Source organism: Podarcis melisellensis, assembly GCF_964234715.1.
Source record: "Podarcis melisellensis genome assembly, chromosome: 17".
Classification (NCBI taxonomy): Eukaryota; Metazoa; Chordata; class Lepidosauria; order Squamata; family Lacertidae; genus Podarcis; species Podarcis melisellensis.
Genome location: NC_138534.1, coordinates 15081859 through 15099723, shown reverse-complemented (window position 1 = coordinate 15099723; position 17865 = coordinate 15081859). Strand labels below are relative to the sequence as shown.

The 17865-nt window shown below is 44.4% G+C and overlaps 1 protein-coding gene across 3 annotated transcripts in view; it reads left to right on the top strand.

Moving 5' to 3' along the window:
• ADAMTSL1 (ADAMTS like 1) overlaps window positions 1–17865 on the top strand; it is a 465616-nt gene that overhangs the window by 287310 nt on the left and 160441 nt on the right. For all 3 annotated transcript variants that reach the window (XM_081893676.1, XM_081893674.1, XM_081893675.1), the window contains one exon: window positions 17325–17451. In XM_081893676.1, coding sequence (XP_081749802.1) covers window positions 17325–17451 — 127 coding nt within the window. The remainder of the gene's footprint in view (window positions 1–17324; window positions 17452–17865) is intronic.

The following is a 17865-nucleotide window of genomic DNA, read 5'->3' as shown; positions in this document are numbered from 1 at the left end:
CAGCAATGACACAATATGTATCGTCTCCAAGGGAGTCGGGGGTCTATTGTTAAGGATGTGCTTGCTTGGCGCCTAAATTACCCCAAACCCCAAGAAAGTAAGACATCCTATAAATGCTAGTGTGTTGTCAGAGCTACAGCAAACTAGGACTGCCACATTGCCGGCTCCTTTTTAATAGGGAAAGAGATGTTGAACCTTACCTCACAATTTTGAATTGTTTAGTTTTAAGTTGTGAAACAGATACAAAACTTTCTACAAGGGAGCTATAAATCTGCCCAGCTGGGATTGCATTTCAGTTGCAGAATCATAGGGTGGTAGTCAACTAAGCTTTACTCCAATAATTGGAATTAATGAACATGAGTACAATAGAGTTACACTGAATAAAAGTTAGTTGAAAACCAGCATGACTTTTTAGTGCAGAGCCTACACAGGGAGACTCTTTCTATGTGATTGAGAATCCTGGGAAAAATAAGATCTCTAGTCATGTGTTTGGATATAGGCTCTGGTCAAACCTTCTGATGAATTTCAGTAGGCTGGAGAAAGGGACAAGTAAAGGGTTATCCTATTACACTGAACATCTATTACTGTATATTTCCATGTATAAGCCAAGGGTTTTTTATTATAAAATTATGTTTAAAATTGTGGGTTGTCTTATCCACCAATAGTGAAGAGGGGGGGAATGGGTGATTGGTTGCAGCCGTGAGCAGGAGATTGTCATTGGCAATTGGGCGGGTGATTTCTGGCAGCGGCAAAGGCTGCTGTCCATTGGCTGGTGCTGTGGGAATAGGGCGGGCGATTGGCGGCAGCTGGCGGCAAGTGGGCAGATGACTGGTGGTTTTGGTGACACGGGCAATATTGTCATTATCAGTCAGGCAGTCAGCGATTTTTGGCAATCCCCCCTGAAGAAAGCTCAACAACTCTTGGAAATCTCTCCCCCCCCCCATTTTCTTAATTTTGAGTCCAAAAAATAGGGGGCATTTTATACACAGGGATGTGTTATACAGTGGTACCTCGGGTTAAGTACTTAATTCGTTCCAGAGGTCCGTTCTTAACCTGAAACTGTTCTTAACCTGAAGCACCACTTTATCTAATGGGGCCTCCTGCTGCTGCCGTGCCGCCGGAGCATGATTTCTGTTCTCATCCTGAAGCAAAGTTCTTAACCTGAAGCACTATTTCTGGGTTAGCGGAGTCTGTATGTAACCCAAGGTACCACTGTACACAGAAAAATATGATAATCCCAAAATGAAGGCTTTGTAGTGTGGCTTCCAGGTCGCTTGTAACTCCATGCTTCTACTGAGCTAACACTTTCTTCCCCTGAACTTTCTAGAACAGGGGTTCCCAAAGTGGTTGGTAGCACCCCGGGGGGGTGCTGGAGGTGTAAATGACTAGCAGATTTTGAAAAGGTGGTATCACTGCATCAAGTTAATCAGTTTTGTTGAACTAATTAAACTAAATAGTTTTGACTGGATTTTGATAAACGTTCAGTTAATTGTTAATTGTGGTGATATTTTTGTGTGTTGTTATCTAATCACTATGGCACTATGGCACTATGGGTCCATTGGCACTATGGGTCCAATGATGGAACCAAGGGGTGGTGACCAAAAAAAGGTTTGAAAATCACTGTTCTAGACCCTTTTTCTGGCTTACGCTCAAAGAGGGCCTTCTCAGTGGTGGTGCCCACCCCGTGGAACGCCCTCCCATCAGATGTCAAGGAAATAAACAACTATCTGACTTTTAGAAGACATCTGAAGGCAGCCCTGTTTAGGGAAGTTTTTAATGTTGATGTTCTGTTTTTAATCTGTTGGGAAACCCAGCCAGATGGGTGGGGTATAAATTATTATTATTATTATTATTATTATTATTATTATTATTATTATCCTCCACCCCCCTAACCCCAATGTTAATATACTTCATTTTTGCAGCTCCCGTTGTGACACTTCTGTACCCTTTGGCATGAATCTGATTTCTGCTAAGTGTGCCACAATTTCCTCTATTCTACCTCACCAGCTCATCGTTTTTACTGAGATAGTGAATCCCTCTGTTTTGCACCATTTTAAACTGAATGGATAGCTCCTCCGTACTCGTCCCTTCCTTCTCAGATAGAAAACTAGATGTCAGGAAGAAAGTAAAACTGGAAGTCTTCCTCCTTTTTTTTTACATCAATTGAACATTCAACCCTGTGATCACAGACATATCATCACCATGTCAGTGAGAAGTGAACCTTTTGCTTCCAGGATTCCCTCTCCTAACACCAGACTTTGACACTTCCCTCTATTCCCTGCCGGACGGTGGGGTCACTGGGTTGAGCTCTGGCTCCTATCACAGTGACGAAGGTAGGAGAAAACACAGAAAGAGAGGTGGGGGGTGGAGACCATCATTTCTGTGCAGCTACTTTATTTTGTTGGGTACATTCATAACTTCAAAACAGTTTCATCTCCATCCTGCCAAAGTAGATGATGAGATTCATTTAAAATTCCACAAGCTTTTATATACAGTAGTACCTCAGATTAAGTACTTAATTTGTTCCAGAGGTTCGTACTTAACCTGAAACTGTTCTTAACCTGAAGCATCACTTTAGCCTATGGGGCCTCCTGCTGCAGCCGTGCCGCCGGAGCACGATTTCTGTTCTCATCCTGAAGCAAAGTTCTTAACCTGAAGCACTATTTCTGGGTTAGCGGAGTCTGTAATCTGAAGCGTATGTAACCTGAAGTGTATGTAACCCGAGGTACCACTGTACAGTCTATTCAGCTGACTGTGCCCCCAAATACCCCAGTAATAAGATCATTAAGTTTGCAGATGATACAACGGTGGTTGGTTTAATCGTGACTGGAGAGGGGGAGGCGGCCTATAGGAAGGAAGTTGAGCAATTGGGGGAGTGGTCCTTAACTTAAAGAAAACAAAAGAGATTATTGTGGACTTTAGGAAATGTAAATTGAATATTCAGCCACTTATTATTGAGGGGAAGTGCGGTGAACAGGTCTTGGTGTTTCGATTTATGGGAATGGAGTTGAGAGATGACCTAACCTGGAGATAAAACAGCAAAAACCTGATGATGAGAGCACAGCAGAGGTTATGTTTTATCTGTCAAAGGACCTATTGATGGCATTTTACCATTGTACTTAGAATCCTAGAATCATAGAGTTGGAAGAGACTACAAGGGCCATCGAGTCCAACCCCCTGCCAAGCAGGAAACACCATCAGAGCACTCCTGACATATGGTTGTCAAGCCTCTGCTTAAAGACCTCCAAAGAAGGAGACTCCACCACACTCCTTGGCAGCAAATTCCACTGTCGAACAGCTCTTACTGTCAGGAAGTTCTTCCTAATGTTTAGGTGGAATCTTCTTTCTTGTAGTTTGGATCCATTGCTCCGTGTCCGCTTCTCTGGAGCAGCAGAAAACAACCTTTCTCCCTCCTCTATGTGACATCCTTTTATATATTTGATAGCCATGTTCAAATATATTTGATAGCCATGTTCAAATACACTTTTGAGAGTGTATTAACTTATGGTCTGTGTGTGTGGTTTGGGAGCTGCACGGTCAGGGAAAAAACAATGCTGTCCAAGGCTGTAAAGACTGCAGAGTATCAGATGGGGTATCAGAGTTTCTAGGGGGCTAAACAGGCTGGGAGAGCTGAGATAGCAGGCTTGTTGGTTTTTGAATGTCTGATGTAGATTTTTTCAATTTCGTTGTTCTGTATGGGACAATGACAATAAAGATTTTCATATTGTACACTAGGAAGCAATTTAAGCTAGCAAATTATACAAAAACAACAACAACAACCTGAGAGCAAGTTATTATGTATTTTCAGTATCAAGGGAAGTTTGGAAGTGTGGTGTATAATTCTATTGTGGTTAGCACCTTTCAGATGACAAAGTAGGAAATGGTACCCTTTGCATATTGTGTTTTTCATGAACCCAGCATAGAAAGACGTGTGCTTGAACTCCTGGCTAACTAGGTTCTTTCTTCGTTACATAGCTTGGGTCATGCTTTGTATGTGTCTTCTGTCTGCAGCTTATTCTCCAAGGTAATCATACAAAGACTAAGAGCTGGCTTACTTCCTCAGTGCATCATTAAGATTGCATTTGCAAGCTCTGTCTGTTTGGGACCCCTTTGGGATGACAACATAAGTGAAATTTATACGAGTCTTTTAATCCATATTTGTTTGATGTTGTTCGTGATGCAGGGATGCAAGTAGCTGAGTGACATATTTATGAGGCTTTGTGCAATTGTAAGTTCTCGTGGCAAAGCCCTTTTGCTTTACGTATGACCACCCACCAGCTTAGCATAAAATCAACACAGACTTCTGGCTACATTCAGAAGAAGGCAAGCCAGCTTTTTGTGTGGTGTTTTGGAGTCAGAAGCAGCTGTCCTTGGAAATGCTGGCTCTGCAGCAGGATGGGTAGATGGCATGTTGAAAATGCACTGTGCTTCATAAGTGTTTGCATGAGAAATAATAGCCACTTACTGGTGGCAATTTCACACTTCATTTTTTAAAATTGCGCTTTTTGAAAAAATGAAAAAAATATCATGACATTATCTCTATAAACAGAAAAAAAGTTTATTCAATACAGCAGTGGGTTTCAACCAGTGTGCCGAGGAACCCTGGGGTGCCTTGAATCATGGCCATGGGTACTGCGGGCAACAAGGGCTTCCATCCCTCTCTCCTTCCCTCTCTCCTCTGATGCCATTTTGCATCTCTGCCTAGCTGTTTGTTGCAGCAATTCTGGCTACAAGCTTCCCAGGTGAATGGTGCCTCTGGTGCTGGCCAGGGGGTGCTTCCCAAGCCCCTGTGGGGCAGTGTGAGGAGGCACCTCTATTTGTTCCCGACATTATAATACCAGTTCTTAATAAAAAATAATAATTATATAGCTTTGCAGGTGACAAAATCTTACCCAAGACAAGATGTCTTGTGATAAACCTTTTCCATACATGTCCCCAGTTGTCAGATCTGTGTGGCTTTCCATTTCACTGTTTAATTTCACCTTCTTTATTCAGAAGCAGAACAGAAGGTTTCACCACCTTTCTGCTAGTGGTGAAATTTGATGCTGGGAGCTTAGTTATGGAAGAGACTACTATCCTTTGATGCCTTTTGCCCCATCCCTGTGCTTGTCCATACAATACTAAAACCATCACTTTATCAGGGTTGGGTGAGTGTGTTCCCCATTGCCCCAATCACACATATTTTCTTTTTCTGACCTGGGGTAGGGGGCAGTCAGAAGAATATCAGTGGTGAACGGGTTGGCCTGTAAAATCACTTATTGAGGAAGCAGATAGTTCCAATTGGAGCACCATATTTTGTCGTCACCTGAAGAACTTGCGAGCTCTTCTTCCTGCTGTAGTGTTTATCCTGTTTGGTTCCTTTGGCTTGGAATCTCTGTGTCCCCTCAAGTTGACTGGAGTTTCAAAAGAATGACACATTCTTTGCCCTTCAGTGAGGAGGGAAAGGGTGCGTTGTGAAAGCCCATCCAGATGGCCTGAGCCATAGTTTTAATTGCAGTGCTGCTGATTCTCAATTGCATTCCTAGGTCTAAGAACAGAAAATGGTCTGCCAGCTCTTCATGGGTGAGACATAATTGGTACCCTCAGATTTCTGATTTACTAACCACCTGTGACATTTTCCTTGTGAACTGAGGGAGAAGCACAGCCATAATATTCCTAATCAACTTCAGAAATTGAAACATTAGCTGGAGGCACCATGCCTGGGAAGCTTTAACTTCCCCACACACCCTGTTTTTTTGAAAGGCTGAGTTTTCTTTTTTGCAGAACAAAGCTCCGTAAGAATAAATGAACCCACAAATAATTTAGCTACCTGGGAAGTAGCGCAGAGGTTTAGGGTGGGAAGTTACAAGAGCCCAGCATGAAAGAAGAAGCAATGGGGGACCCAAATGAGGTCCCTGAAGGCTTGAGGTGGGCAAATGTCCCCATCTTCAAAAAGGGAAGAAAAGACTCAGGTATCTACCGTATTTTTTGCTCCATAAGACGCACCAGACCATAAGGCGCACCTAGTTTTGGGAGGAGGAAAACAAGAGAAAAAAATATTCAGAAGCCAGAACAGCAAGTGGGATCGCTGCGTGAAGCGAAGCGGAAGGAGGACAGGCGTGTTGCTGAAGGGGCGCTGCGCAGAGAGCCAGAGCTACTGGCGACAACACTGGCACCCATGCATTGAGTGTATTGAGTGCTAGAGAGATTATTTTATCGGTTGGGTGCTAATTGGTGGTCAAATTGTGAGGGAGCAACAGTTGACAACTGTTGGGGTCCTCTTGTAAATAGAGGACTGAGATGTGTTATCAGTTTCATATCCTCCAACATTTCTCCGAAGAAAATAGGGATGTCCTAAGGAAAAGCGGGACATTCTGGGATCAAATCAGAAACTGAGACGGCTTCTGTAAATCTGGGACTGTCTCTTGAAAATAGGGACACTTGGAGGGTCTACAGTTTATCTTAACCCAACAAGAGACTCGATTGGCATGTGAACTTTGTTGAAATCTTCAGCCTTAAGCTTTAGAAGCTCCAACTCTAGCTTAACCAATTTCCTTCACATTCCTGGAAATGCAAAGTTTCTATCTACCTAGCTGTGCCTCTGTTCCCAATTTGAGTGTTAACATATTGTGTAACTTCTGGATAGACTAGCTTCACTGAAATCTCACAGCACAGAGTCTTGTCTTCTTTTCTTTCCTCATGGAAAGAAAGGGATCTCCAATTTTTTTGAATTTTTCATTTGTTTCCTGTCATATAGGTACTAATGGAACTCTCACTTCAAGACTTGTTTTATATACTGAGCCTGCAATGAAAGCCGAAACCAGACCGATTAAGGATTTGTTTTGCGTGTTGAGTTGCAGCTGTGGTCAACAGGCGTTGATGAGTTTCAGAAAAGACACATTGAAATCTCATCCTCCAACTGACAACATTTTAGGGCTAAAAGGTCAAGCATTAAAAGCAAAGATAACTACTAAGTTCCCTGTAGGTTAAACATCCACAGAGACTCAGGGATGTAAATTATTACATCAAAAGGCAGGCTGTGCTGCTACTTACATCGGAAACAGCTGCTGACTCTATATACAGACCTATGAAAAAGAAAACGGATTTTGTAGGCACTAATTCATATATTTATATAGTTGTGAAGATTGCTTTATGTTTTGAAAAATACAATTTTTTAGTTACGCGCTGCTGCCTCAGTACCAACTGAGGGACAAACAAAGGCCCTGCCAAGACCTCGTAAGATTTTGACCTTGTGATCTTGTGACGACTGTGCTCACTCCAAGATCTTGTGCCCCTGACCCTGCCGTGGCACACTGCTGTAGCTGAGAAACCAGGAGTTGCTTCTCCCTTTGCAAAAAGTCCCTCTTGCTGCAGCTGGGCTCAGGGGTCACCACATTCTGCTCCTGAGCCCATCAGACACGCATTCACATAGAAGTCTATTCCTAGGGGCCGAGGGGTCTTTGGCAGCTCACCTGGCTCCTGTTTGGATGTGAGGCAGAGGGGGTACTGCACTGCAATTTTCAGAAGCATAATATAGTGTTATAGGCCACCCCAATCTGTATGAGCAGTGTGAGGTTCCGGGAGTCTTGGCACTTGAAATTGAAATTGAAATTGAAATACTTTACTGTCACTTGTACAACTTGTATACAGTGAGATTACACGAGTACCCTCCTCTCATCTCTCTTAGTCTTAGTTCCCCTCTGACGCACATCCACCAAACCCAAAAGTCAGTTGCCCTGTTCTTATCTTTTCATTCAGCAGTCTAACAGCCCACGGATAGAAGCTGTTCTTTACCCTGTTGGTGCGTCTAATCATGCTTCTATATCTTCTGCCTGAGGGCAGGAGATCAAGAAAGTGCTGGCCAGGGTTTGAATCATCCCTGAGAATTTTCCTCACTCTTCTGAGGCAATGTTCGTCCGCTATTTCATTCAGCGGATTCACGGGACAGCCCATAATATCTTGTGCTGCATTCACCACCCTCTGTAGGCATGTCCTATCAGTTGATGTCAAACCAGCGTACCACACCGTGATGCAGTATGAAAGGACACTTTCTATTGTTGACCAGTAGAAAGAGATCATCAAATGTTGATAGACATCATTCTTTCGCAATATTCTGAGGACATGGAGTCTCTGTTGGGCTTTCTTAACCACCTGGGTTGTATTTATTTTCCAAGTAAGGTCTTCACTGAGATAAACTCCTAGGAATTTAAAGGAAGAGACTCTCTCCATACAGCCCTCGCCGATGTACAGCGGTGCTAGTTCTCCTCTCTTCCTCCAAAAGTCCAACACTTAAACAGGGGTTGTCTTTCCTTTGGAATGAGGCACAGCAGAAACTGTAGGGTCTTTAAGAAATATGGTTTATTCACACATATTTACACTGGAGTTTTATGGAGAGAGAGTTCACAGCGTTTGCATCTCAAGAGGCACTTGTCCTTCCCAGCAGCGCAGTGTTGGATTCAAAGACATCATAAGCACCATCCCTATGTCTGTTTGTTAACTGCCTGCTCCACCCAGCCAGCATGGCTGTTGACCTTCGGTGTCTGCACGGAGTCCTCCACACTTCTTCCTTCTCCTTCCCAGCAGCACTTGCAGAAAACCCCTTCTCCACATCCAGCCCCACCAGCATCACTGGGCACCCCAGCAACCTGTTTCTCAAACCCATTGCCAAAGGCACTTTTCCCTGCTGCTTACATCAGGCCAATGGTAATCCGAACCCAAAAGCTACTAGGCAGAGGGTCTTGTGTTTTGCCAGAGGCTTAATGTTATCAAACAAACCATTGCAGTGGTACCTCAAGTTAAGTACTTAATTCGTTCCGGAGGTCCGTTCTTAACCTGAAACTGTTCTTAACCTGAAGCAAAGTTCTTAACCTGAAGCACTATTTCTGGGTTAGCAGAGTGTGTAACCTGAAGCATATGTAACTTGGAGCGTATGTAACCCGAGGTACCACTGTATCAGCTTTTTGTTTCGTCCCAAGCCCATCCCAAGCGAGCCATTGCCAGGCTGGCCCCATGAGAAAGCCAGCCAATATTATTTCCAGCCCTTGCTAAATTCATGAATTTATGAGTTTGCTCAAATTCTAACCCTTCACTGAATGTAGAGATTATTAGGGGTGGGGATTTGCCCCCTCCCAAACTCATAACAATGTATAGCACTTTACAGAGGTCCAAAAATACTTGGCTTATGCTATCTTAAAAAGGGGTCCCAGGAAGGATTAATTAGATTTATCATCTTACTAGTTTTCAAACGTGTTGAAAATTTGCAGTTTCTCTTCAAAAAAAAAAACACAACCCGCTCAGAGTCACTGAAAAGCAACAAGTACCTAAATGAATACTTGCTATTTTCTTTTCCGTAGAAAAAGCTCCTAACTCTTTGCAACAGCTGCATCCTCGTCTCTAATTCCTCTTGTCCTCTCTCATTTTATGCTGCTCATACGGTCTTTCCTTGGCAATACACAGGCTAAGCTGTAATGCAGGATTTGAAGCCTGGAATCGAGCATTTTGCTGATGGCTGAGGTCAGGGTGAACCCATTGAATTTGGTTTCACAAGGGTACAGGCTAATTATCTGATTACAGCAACAGACCTCCTTTGGCACAGGCGCTGACAATAAGGATGCACTCCAGTGGGACGTCTGTTTGCATCTGGCCAGAAGACCCTTTTCTATCAACAAAAGGAGCTCTGTGCGTTTAGCAGCAAATGTACGTGCCTTGCGGATGGAACGGTTTGATTGGCGATACCCAAATATGTCATGAAGTCATTGCCGCTGACAAAGAATCACAGACTCTCTAATGAGAATCCAGCGGTAGCTCATACAGACTCTTGCTGTTTAGTAATTGGACACATCTGAAAGGGTTAGCAAAGGCTGGCTTTATGTGTATTTAATTCCATCGCTTGCTTTTTTAAAAAAAAAAAGTTGATTATGCTATTCTGAAAATGCTAGAACAAATATGCCTTGATTGATCATTTTATGACATGGGCTCAACAGTAGATTCTTTACTCTCTCTAGTGCATATATTTCCCTGCTCTGAGAAACCTGGGAACTTGTGTCAGCTAAATCTCCAGCGGATCCACATCATGGGAGGATATCCATAGCAGCCAACGACAACAGAATTGTCATCTGACACGTCAGGTTGTCAAGTTGTCTGCGTTGTGCCTACTTTGTCACCGCTAACTTTGCTTGCCATCACAAACATAGCTGTTTTACTAGGGGGTCAGGAATTTAAAGAGTCCATTTTTTGCTTCATTAAAGAACAGTATCATGAATCCAGGTATATTTCATGATACAGAGAAAATTTAAAAAAAGAATGAAAGCAATACGTAAGTGAAATACGTATTGGGAAAGCGCATAATAAAAACTGTAGGATTCCCTCTTTTCTCTAAAGTTGCATTTCTGTGACTCACTGAGGAATTTGCTCCCTGTTTGCAGAAGTGCCAGACCGAGAGCATCATAGTGGACAATATCCCTGCCCTCCCCACCGGGGTCAGCTCGAAGCTGAGGAGCAGTGGGGCCCCTCCCCTCTGTCAGTAGACTCTTGGGGGCTCCTCCATACTAGCCTTTTGCCATGTGCTTTCTGGCCACAGGTCCATGCTTTCCCTGTTTGTGTCTGAGCACTTTGCCCAGGCATGGGCACCAACTCTATGGGACTGAGGACACCTCTCTCACACTCCTTCCCCCCAATGTATGTGAGGATGGGGCTGAGCATCCTCCAAACTTGAGGGGCCGGGCCATGGCAACAAAGGCTTCGTCGGAACTCCCCACAGTGGCAGAGGCCCCTGCCAGGACTCCCCGTGGTGGAGTCCTGCCCTGCTGGGCTTCACAGCCTCCTCCCAACATGGATGATGTCATGCGTGAGTTGCATGTGTGATTTCACATGCGCAACACACACACACAGTTGGGTGGAACTTGGCACATATGTCCCCAGGAAAACCTGATCTTTACTGCTGAATCGGAGTACCGCCTCTCCTGGTATGTCCCGTGGAAGACTTTAAGGTCCATAAATAGCAACACCCTAGAGGTCCCGGGCCCCAAGGAAGTCAGATTAGCCTCAACCAGAGCCAAGGCCTTTTCAACACTGGCTCCAGCCTGGTGGAACGCTCTGTCTCATGAGACTAGGGCCCTGCAGGATCTGATTTCTTTCCACAGGGCCTGCAAGACAGAGTTGTTACGCCTGACCTTCGGCTTGGAATCAATTTGATTTCCTTCCCCTCTTCTTTTTTCCTTTCTCCTCCTGTGATGGATCTCCCATTTGGGGACTTCACTGGCTTTTTTCTGGCCCATGTAGGACCAGTCTGGAAAGTTAGCCTTTATGCTTTCATCCCCCCAAAAGTTTTTGATTTGATTAGATTTTCCATTGAAATGAGGCTGCATTTTAATGTTTAATGGTGTATTTTAATCTTGTTTTTAAGTTGCATTTCAATCAATTTGTTTTTGTATCGGGTGTTAGCCGCCCTGAGCCCGGTCTTGGCTGGGGAGGGCGGGGTACAAATAAAAATTTATTATTATTATTTATTATAAACGACACGTTGTGCTTTCTACGGATTGTTGTTTGCTCCGATTCAACACTAAAGAGTGGGTTTTCACATGGAGGCGAGGGAGGTGTAAGCACTGGGATGCAGAGCTGGCAAACCCAGACCTGTGCAAAGAAATGCAGAGCAAAGCTATGTGTGGATGAGCCCTTGGAGGTGACAGCGTTCCAAGAAGTGCTGAGAGACCCTTTTAATTTCCCGCAATGCCTCAGATGCCAGGTCAAGGGCATTGTGGGAAATTTAAAAGCTGGCTTGACATAGCAGACCGGTGCAGTTTGCAGTGCTGGGCCAGGAGGAAGATGAATGAAGAGGGACGCAGCAATGAGCCTGACATTTGCCCAAGGCTGCCAGCTTCTGGCACCAGCCCGTCAGGAGCCATTGTACTGCTGAGTGTCTATTTATCAGGCACACTTATATTCCTGGCCAACTTGCCATCTCTCCTCCTTGAAGGAGTATTGATATAAACATTGCTAGGACTGTCCCTAGCTGAAGCCAAAGATCACAGATGATCGCATGAAACGTTTAAGCCCTGTTTATTTCATAGAATCGGAGAATTGTGGAGTTGGAAAGGGCATTCAACAAGAATGATGGTGAATGCTGATATGTGGCATAATGAGAGCGCCCTTCAAAAAAAAAAAAAAAAGAAAGAAGTGAGACTGAATAATTAAGTCAGTGAATCTGGCAACTGCATAGTTGATGCACTGTAGACTTCTGTGGAAATCCCCACCACCCACCCCGTATTTCAGCTGAGAGCTTTAATGTTAAAGTATTCTTCGGAGAAGGGACAAGAAACTTGGGCTCCTGTGGGAATTCATAGGAAATTAACAAACTCTATGTGAATAGATTCACTGTGTAAGTCTTATTATTTTGGGTAAAAGGTAAAGGGACCCCTGACCATTAGGTCCAGTCGTAACCGACTCTGGGGTTGCGGTGCTCATCTCGCTTTATTGGCTGAGGGAGCCGGCATACAGCTTCCAGGTCATGTGGCCAGCATGGCTAAGCCACTTCTGGCGAACCAGAGCAGCGCACGGAAACACTGTTTACCTTCCCGCCAGGGTGGTACCTATTTATCTACTTGCACTTTGACATGCTTTCAAACTGCTAGGTTGGCAGGAGCAGGGAGCGAGCAACAGGAGCTCACCCCGTCACGGGGATTTGAACCACCGACCTTCTGATCAGCAAGTCTTAGGCTCTGTGGTTTAACCCACAGCGCCACCCGCATCCCTTTTTAAGGTAAAGGTAAAGGGCAAGGTCAGGCACAGGATCACAGGCAGGTTCTGGCAAACAGCAACATTGCTCCCGCAACCTGGGCCGGGGTCCAGCAGCCTTTTATCTCTGTTGTGGTAGCAGCCAGCCTTGTTCCCTTGGCGACTCACCTGCCTGTTTCACCCGAAGGTGAGCACTCCTCCTGCAAGTACTCAGATCTCTCCTTCTCTCAGACCTCAATCTCTAAAGCTCGGGAGACGTTGGCGGGTTCCTAGACCCAGGGGTCGCCTCAGCCTCCCCTGACCCAACCAGTAGTGGAGCAGCTGTAAGTGATGGCCCAGCTGGAGGCAACGAGGGAATCCCCACATCTGGAGCCAGGGCAGGCTCAGGCCCCTGACTCGGCCCAGCTGGTGTTTGTTGCAGGGGAACCTGTGCAGATTTTGCTGCCTGTGTAGAATCAGGCCCCAGACTTGGTTCAGATGATGCCTGAGGCAAAGGATCTGGTGCAGACTGAGACTCCTCTGGCTCCGAGTCCGAGCCCGAGTCCCGGGCCATCACAAATTGCCATCTGAAGCCAATCCATTCATGGGTTGCATCCTTCCATCCATCCATCAAAGGGGGCTGTATTTTTGTCCTGTATCAGCAGCTGTCATCCTCTGACTAGTGCCATTTTTACAGAGGGGGTCCTTTTCATTTAAAGGGGCTCAGCTTGCTTTAGCTGTTGTTTACTGTGACAGAGCAGGGGAAACTATGGTTCTGCCAGGGCTTCTGGCTGGAGTCCTCTAACTCAAAGGAGGGTGATGTGACACCATAGGGCAGGCTTCCTCAAACTCAGCCCTCCAGATGTTTTGAGACTACAACTCCCATGAGCCCTAGCTAGCAGGACCAGTGGTCAGGGATGATGGGAGTTGTAGTCTCAAAACATCTAGAGGGCCGAGTTTGAGGAAGCCTGCCCTAGGGGTACTGGCATCACAGGCATTGTGCAAATGTTCCTGGTTGGTGATGTGCATTTGGGGATGGCTTGAGGGTAACTCTGTCTCCCAACCTGAATCCCTAGCGTGTCTTCAGAAGAAAAGGACTCGTGATGCTAAATTAGCATTTTGGTACAATTCACTACATCTCTTTTTAGTTTAGCTTACAATGCTAAACTAAATGGTTTAGTTCAGGTGTTGAAACTAGTGTTGCACAGATATTAACCTGGTAGCACACCGTTCTCACTTTATAATAATTGTAGTGGTTGCTGCAGCAGTATGATGCTATATAATAATAATAGAAGTATTAATACATTTCTAAGTGAAATAAATCGTGCTGATAAGTTTTCCTTGCAACCAATTTTTAACAGTGAGCTTGTTTGCAAGGCAACTGTTGTCCCTCAATCTGTTTGCAACTCCAGTTCCAATATTTACTGTCACTTGCGCCTTTTTCAAATATCCAGACCAAAGCTCCAGGGCATATCAGCATTCAACCAGATTGTAAAATATGTGCAAGGTTAAATTAAAAGCAAGTGTTTAAGTGGATTAGGGACACCCATTCCAATCTTGGGATCTTTATCCATAAACTCAGTGGTGCAGACAGGGCCTCTGAAAGACCAAAAAGAGAGATTTATCTATACTTGGCTGGAGTTGCCGGTTTGTTTTTATTATACCATTTCCTGGCCAAGTTTCTCAATGCTGAGAAGAAATGATTATGAAAATGTCTTACCCTGGGGCACTTAGGAGCACGTAAAGCTCCCCAGGACTTGTCATTGCTGGTCCAGTTTGTATTCCTGAAGAAATCCCAAAGTTCACACATAGTGGGAGAACACGGCTATACCATAGGGATGCCTTTACTAGTCCACGGAAACTCATTGCCTCACCTTTCCTGCCTCATGTAGTGTCTTGTAAACAATGGCTGATGTATGAGTCTCTATATTATGGCTGCGTATCTCAATTCTTTGTCCTGCCAGTTCAACTTGGTGTTCGCCCAAATGAAGGGGGTCACACTTAACATGAAATATCAAAGTCAGTTTCTAAACTATAGTATGGTGTTTTTAACTTCAGAACACAGCCATGTTGACTTATGCCAAAGAGCCATATGCCTCAGATGCAGGAAGCAGCTTATCTGAACTAATACTCTGGCCGCTATCTGTGCTAAACCTACAAGCAAAGTTAACAACTCAGCCTAGATATGGGTGTGAGCTATGAGAGGAAGATGTGTAAAATAGATAGATGATAGATAGATAGATAGATAGATAGATAGATAGATAGATGATAGATAGATAGACAGACAGACAGATATATGAATGTGAAAAACATTGGACAGAATTGGTGGTTATACAGAGTCATGCAGCATATGGAGCAGAAACTGGGTTTCATCTTTAGCCTGCCAAGTAATGATATTGCAACACTACTTAACAATAACTCAGCTGTTATGGTGGCAAGAATGCGATAAGTTCCTTGATCTCAGGACAAGGATGCTGGACTACAGCTCCCAAGCCAACATGGTCAGTGGTCAGCAAGGATGGGAGTTGTAGTCCAACAACATCTGGAGGGCACTGTGGTGGAAGAAGCCTCCTCTACTTGAATACCTCCCCTTAAAGTGTGTAACCCCCATCCCCACCCCTATGATAAATTTGGGTCATCATATAAATGCCTTTATTTTCTCCCTAAATTTCTACTGTCTCTCCTGCCCACCCCCCACCCCGCCCAAAGTAATCTCCAAAAGTTTCCTTTAAGCAGAAATTTGGTGGTAGCAGTTTGAGAGCCACAAAAAGTTATACCAGTCTTAATAGAGTCCTGTCAAGTTTATGCAAAATTCCTACAGATGATTTGCCTTAATAAGATTCGTCAAATTCAACGCAAATTTCAGTTTAGGTGAAATTCAGTGGTGTCACTAAGGTTCTTCTGATATTGGAAGCGACAGAAATCACTGTTATGAGTGTTATATGAGTTTGTACATGGGTGTTGGGTGTGTCTTTTTTTTAATGAACACATCTGAACCCTGATGGTGTGTTCAACAGACAATTTAAGCTTGGGTGCTTCAATGAAAGTGACTTAGTTAGTCATTCTGATATAAAAAACAAACAAACACAAAACACCCTATAGCCATTTCGATCAAGGTTCTCCGGCTTATTTGTTTTGCAGATCAGGCTTTATGTATTGGTTTTGAGCTGAGCACTCAAGGTTATATAAATTTTGGAAGAGAAGGCTGCCCAATGGCTCCCCCAATGCCTGTTGGAGGGCTGGAAATGGAATCCAGACTTGCTGGTTTTCAAACCCTCATTTTAAATACAGCCTCTCTTGTGTGTCACCCTGAACATTATCTGGACACGGTATGCATACGGACCGGGAGGACAGTCAAATGTTATTAATGCCACATGTTACTCTGGAAGTGGGCGTTTCATCGGGACTGCGGCAGAATGCAGACCAATATGTTGGGGCTCCAAGTTGCATGTTTCTGTTTACTGTGGGTCATATCACTGGCAGCGCTGTTCACCGCTGCAAGTGCATTCAGTCTTGCAGGTTTAAAATGTGAGTTAAGATAAACTCCGCATCATGCATGTCAGACTGTACATTCCTCAGTGTTTCTTCCAGGCGTGATTTTTCACGCTCCTATTAGATAGGGCGATGTCACCAGAATGCAACTTTTATGCCTTGCTTTTTGTGTATGGTGCATCTCTTCCACAACATGGTAAATCTTAGATTAGCCTTCACCAACTGGAACTACAACTCCCATCAGCCCTGCAAGACACCAGGTTGGGTGAAGACTGTCTTAGATAACCTTCTGTTGGCATTAAAGCCGTTGTAGTCTTCCTGTTTCAAGCTAGGTGTGTTAAAAAGAATACAGTGGTACCTTGGTTCTCAAACTTAATCCATTCCGGAAGTCCGTTCTAAAACCAAAGCATTCCAAAACCAAAGTGCACTTTCCCATAGAAAGTAATGCAAAATGTATTCATCCGTTCCAGCCTTTTATAAGCAACCCCTGAAACAGCAATTTAACATAAATTTTACTATCTAATGAGCCCATTGATTCATAAAATGAAAGCAATAAACTGTGCACTGCAGTCGCACAATCAGTCAACCAGTAGGTGAACTGGGTTCCACACAGTCACAGAAACAAAAAAGAGAACTGCAAAAACAAAAGCGCAAAATAAATAGACAGACCTCAGCGTAATATTCAAAACAGAAGTGTGGCACTCAAATCGGGAGCATAACACTCAAAATGGAGCACATTTGGCTTCCGAAACAGTTCGCAAACCAGAACACTTTCTTCCGCGTTCACGGTGTTTGGGTTCCAAGTTGTTTGAGTACCAAGGCATTTGAGAACCAAGGTACCTCATCGTCGGACCCCTGACCAGGAAGCGATCACTACTAAGCCGCCACTCCTTTTGAGAAACATTTTCCCCTCCTTTCTTTGCAGCCACAGCATCATCACTTTGTTGCCCAGTTCAGATGGAGCTCTCTCAGCCGAATTCATTTGCTCTCCCCCCCCCCTTCATTGCTAACATGCTTTATGGCCCTCTTGAGACAGTGTGTGTGAGAGAGGGGGAAAAGAAATTGGCGGGAACTAACCACAGAGATGGATCCAGCAGTCAGGAGGTGCTCAATTTGAACTGCACATCTTTCTCTTTTGTCAGATTGTTGGCTGTGACCACCAGCTGGGAAGCACTGTCAAGGAAGATAACTGTGGGGTCTGCAATGGCGATGGTTCCACCTGCCGGCTTGTCCGAGGCCAATATAAATCTCAGCTCTTGGCAAATAAACGTAAGATGTTGATTTGACTTTTTGCCTCAACAGGAATATGAACGCCCTCCAAACAATGATGTGTAAAGGGACCGGTCGCTTCTAAGGGTTTTAATTATAACCCAAACATTTTTTAAAATGTTTCCTTTCACTGTACTGACCCCATGCTGGGAAATCAGGCAGAATTAATCTTCCGTCAACAAAAGGCTTGGCGTTTGGATTCTGAAGGCACGCAGATGGAAGACAGGTTTGCCAGATGTCGCAGAGGACATGGCAGCTTTTTCCTGACGCGTCAGAAGGAAACTCCACAGGTGTGTCTGCTCTGCTGTTGCCATGATGAGAAAACGGCACCTGCTCAATGGCTTTCCACTTGCTCACCTGCAGCATAGCCACTACAAATGTATACAAGCCCTATTGGGGTTAGAATCAGGCCAC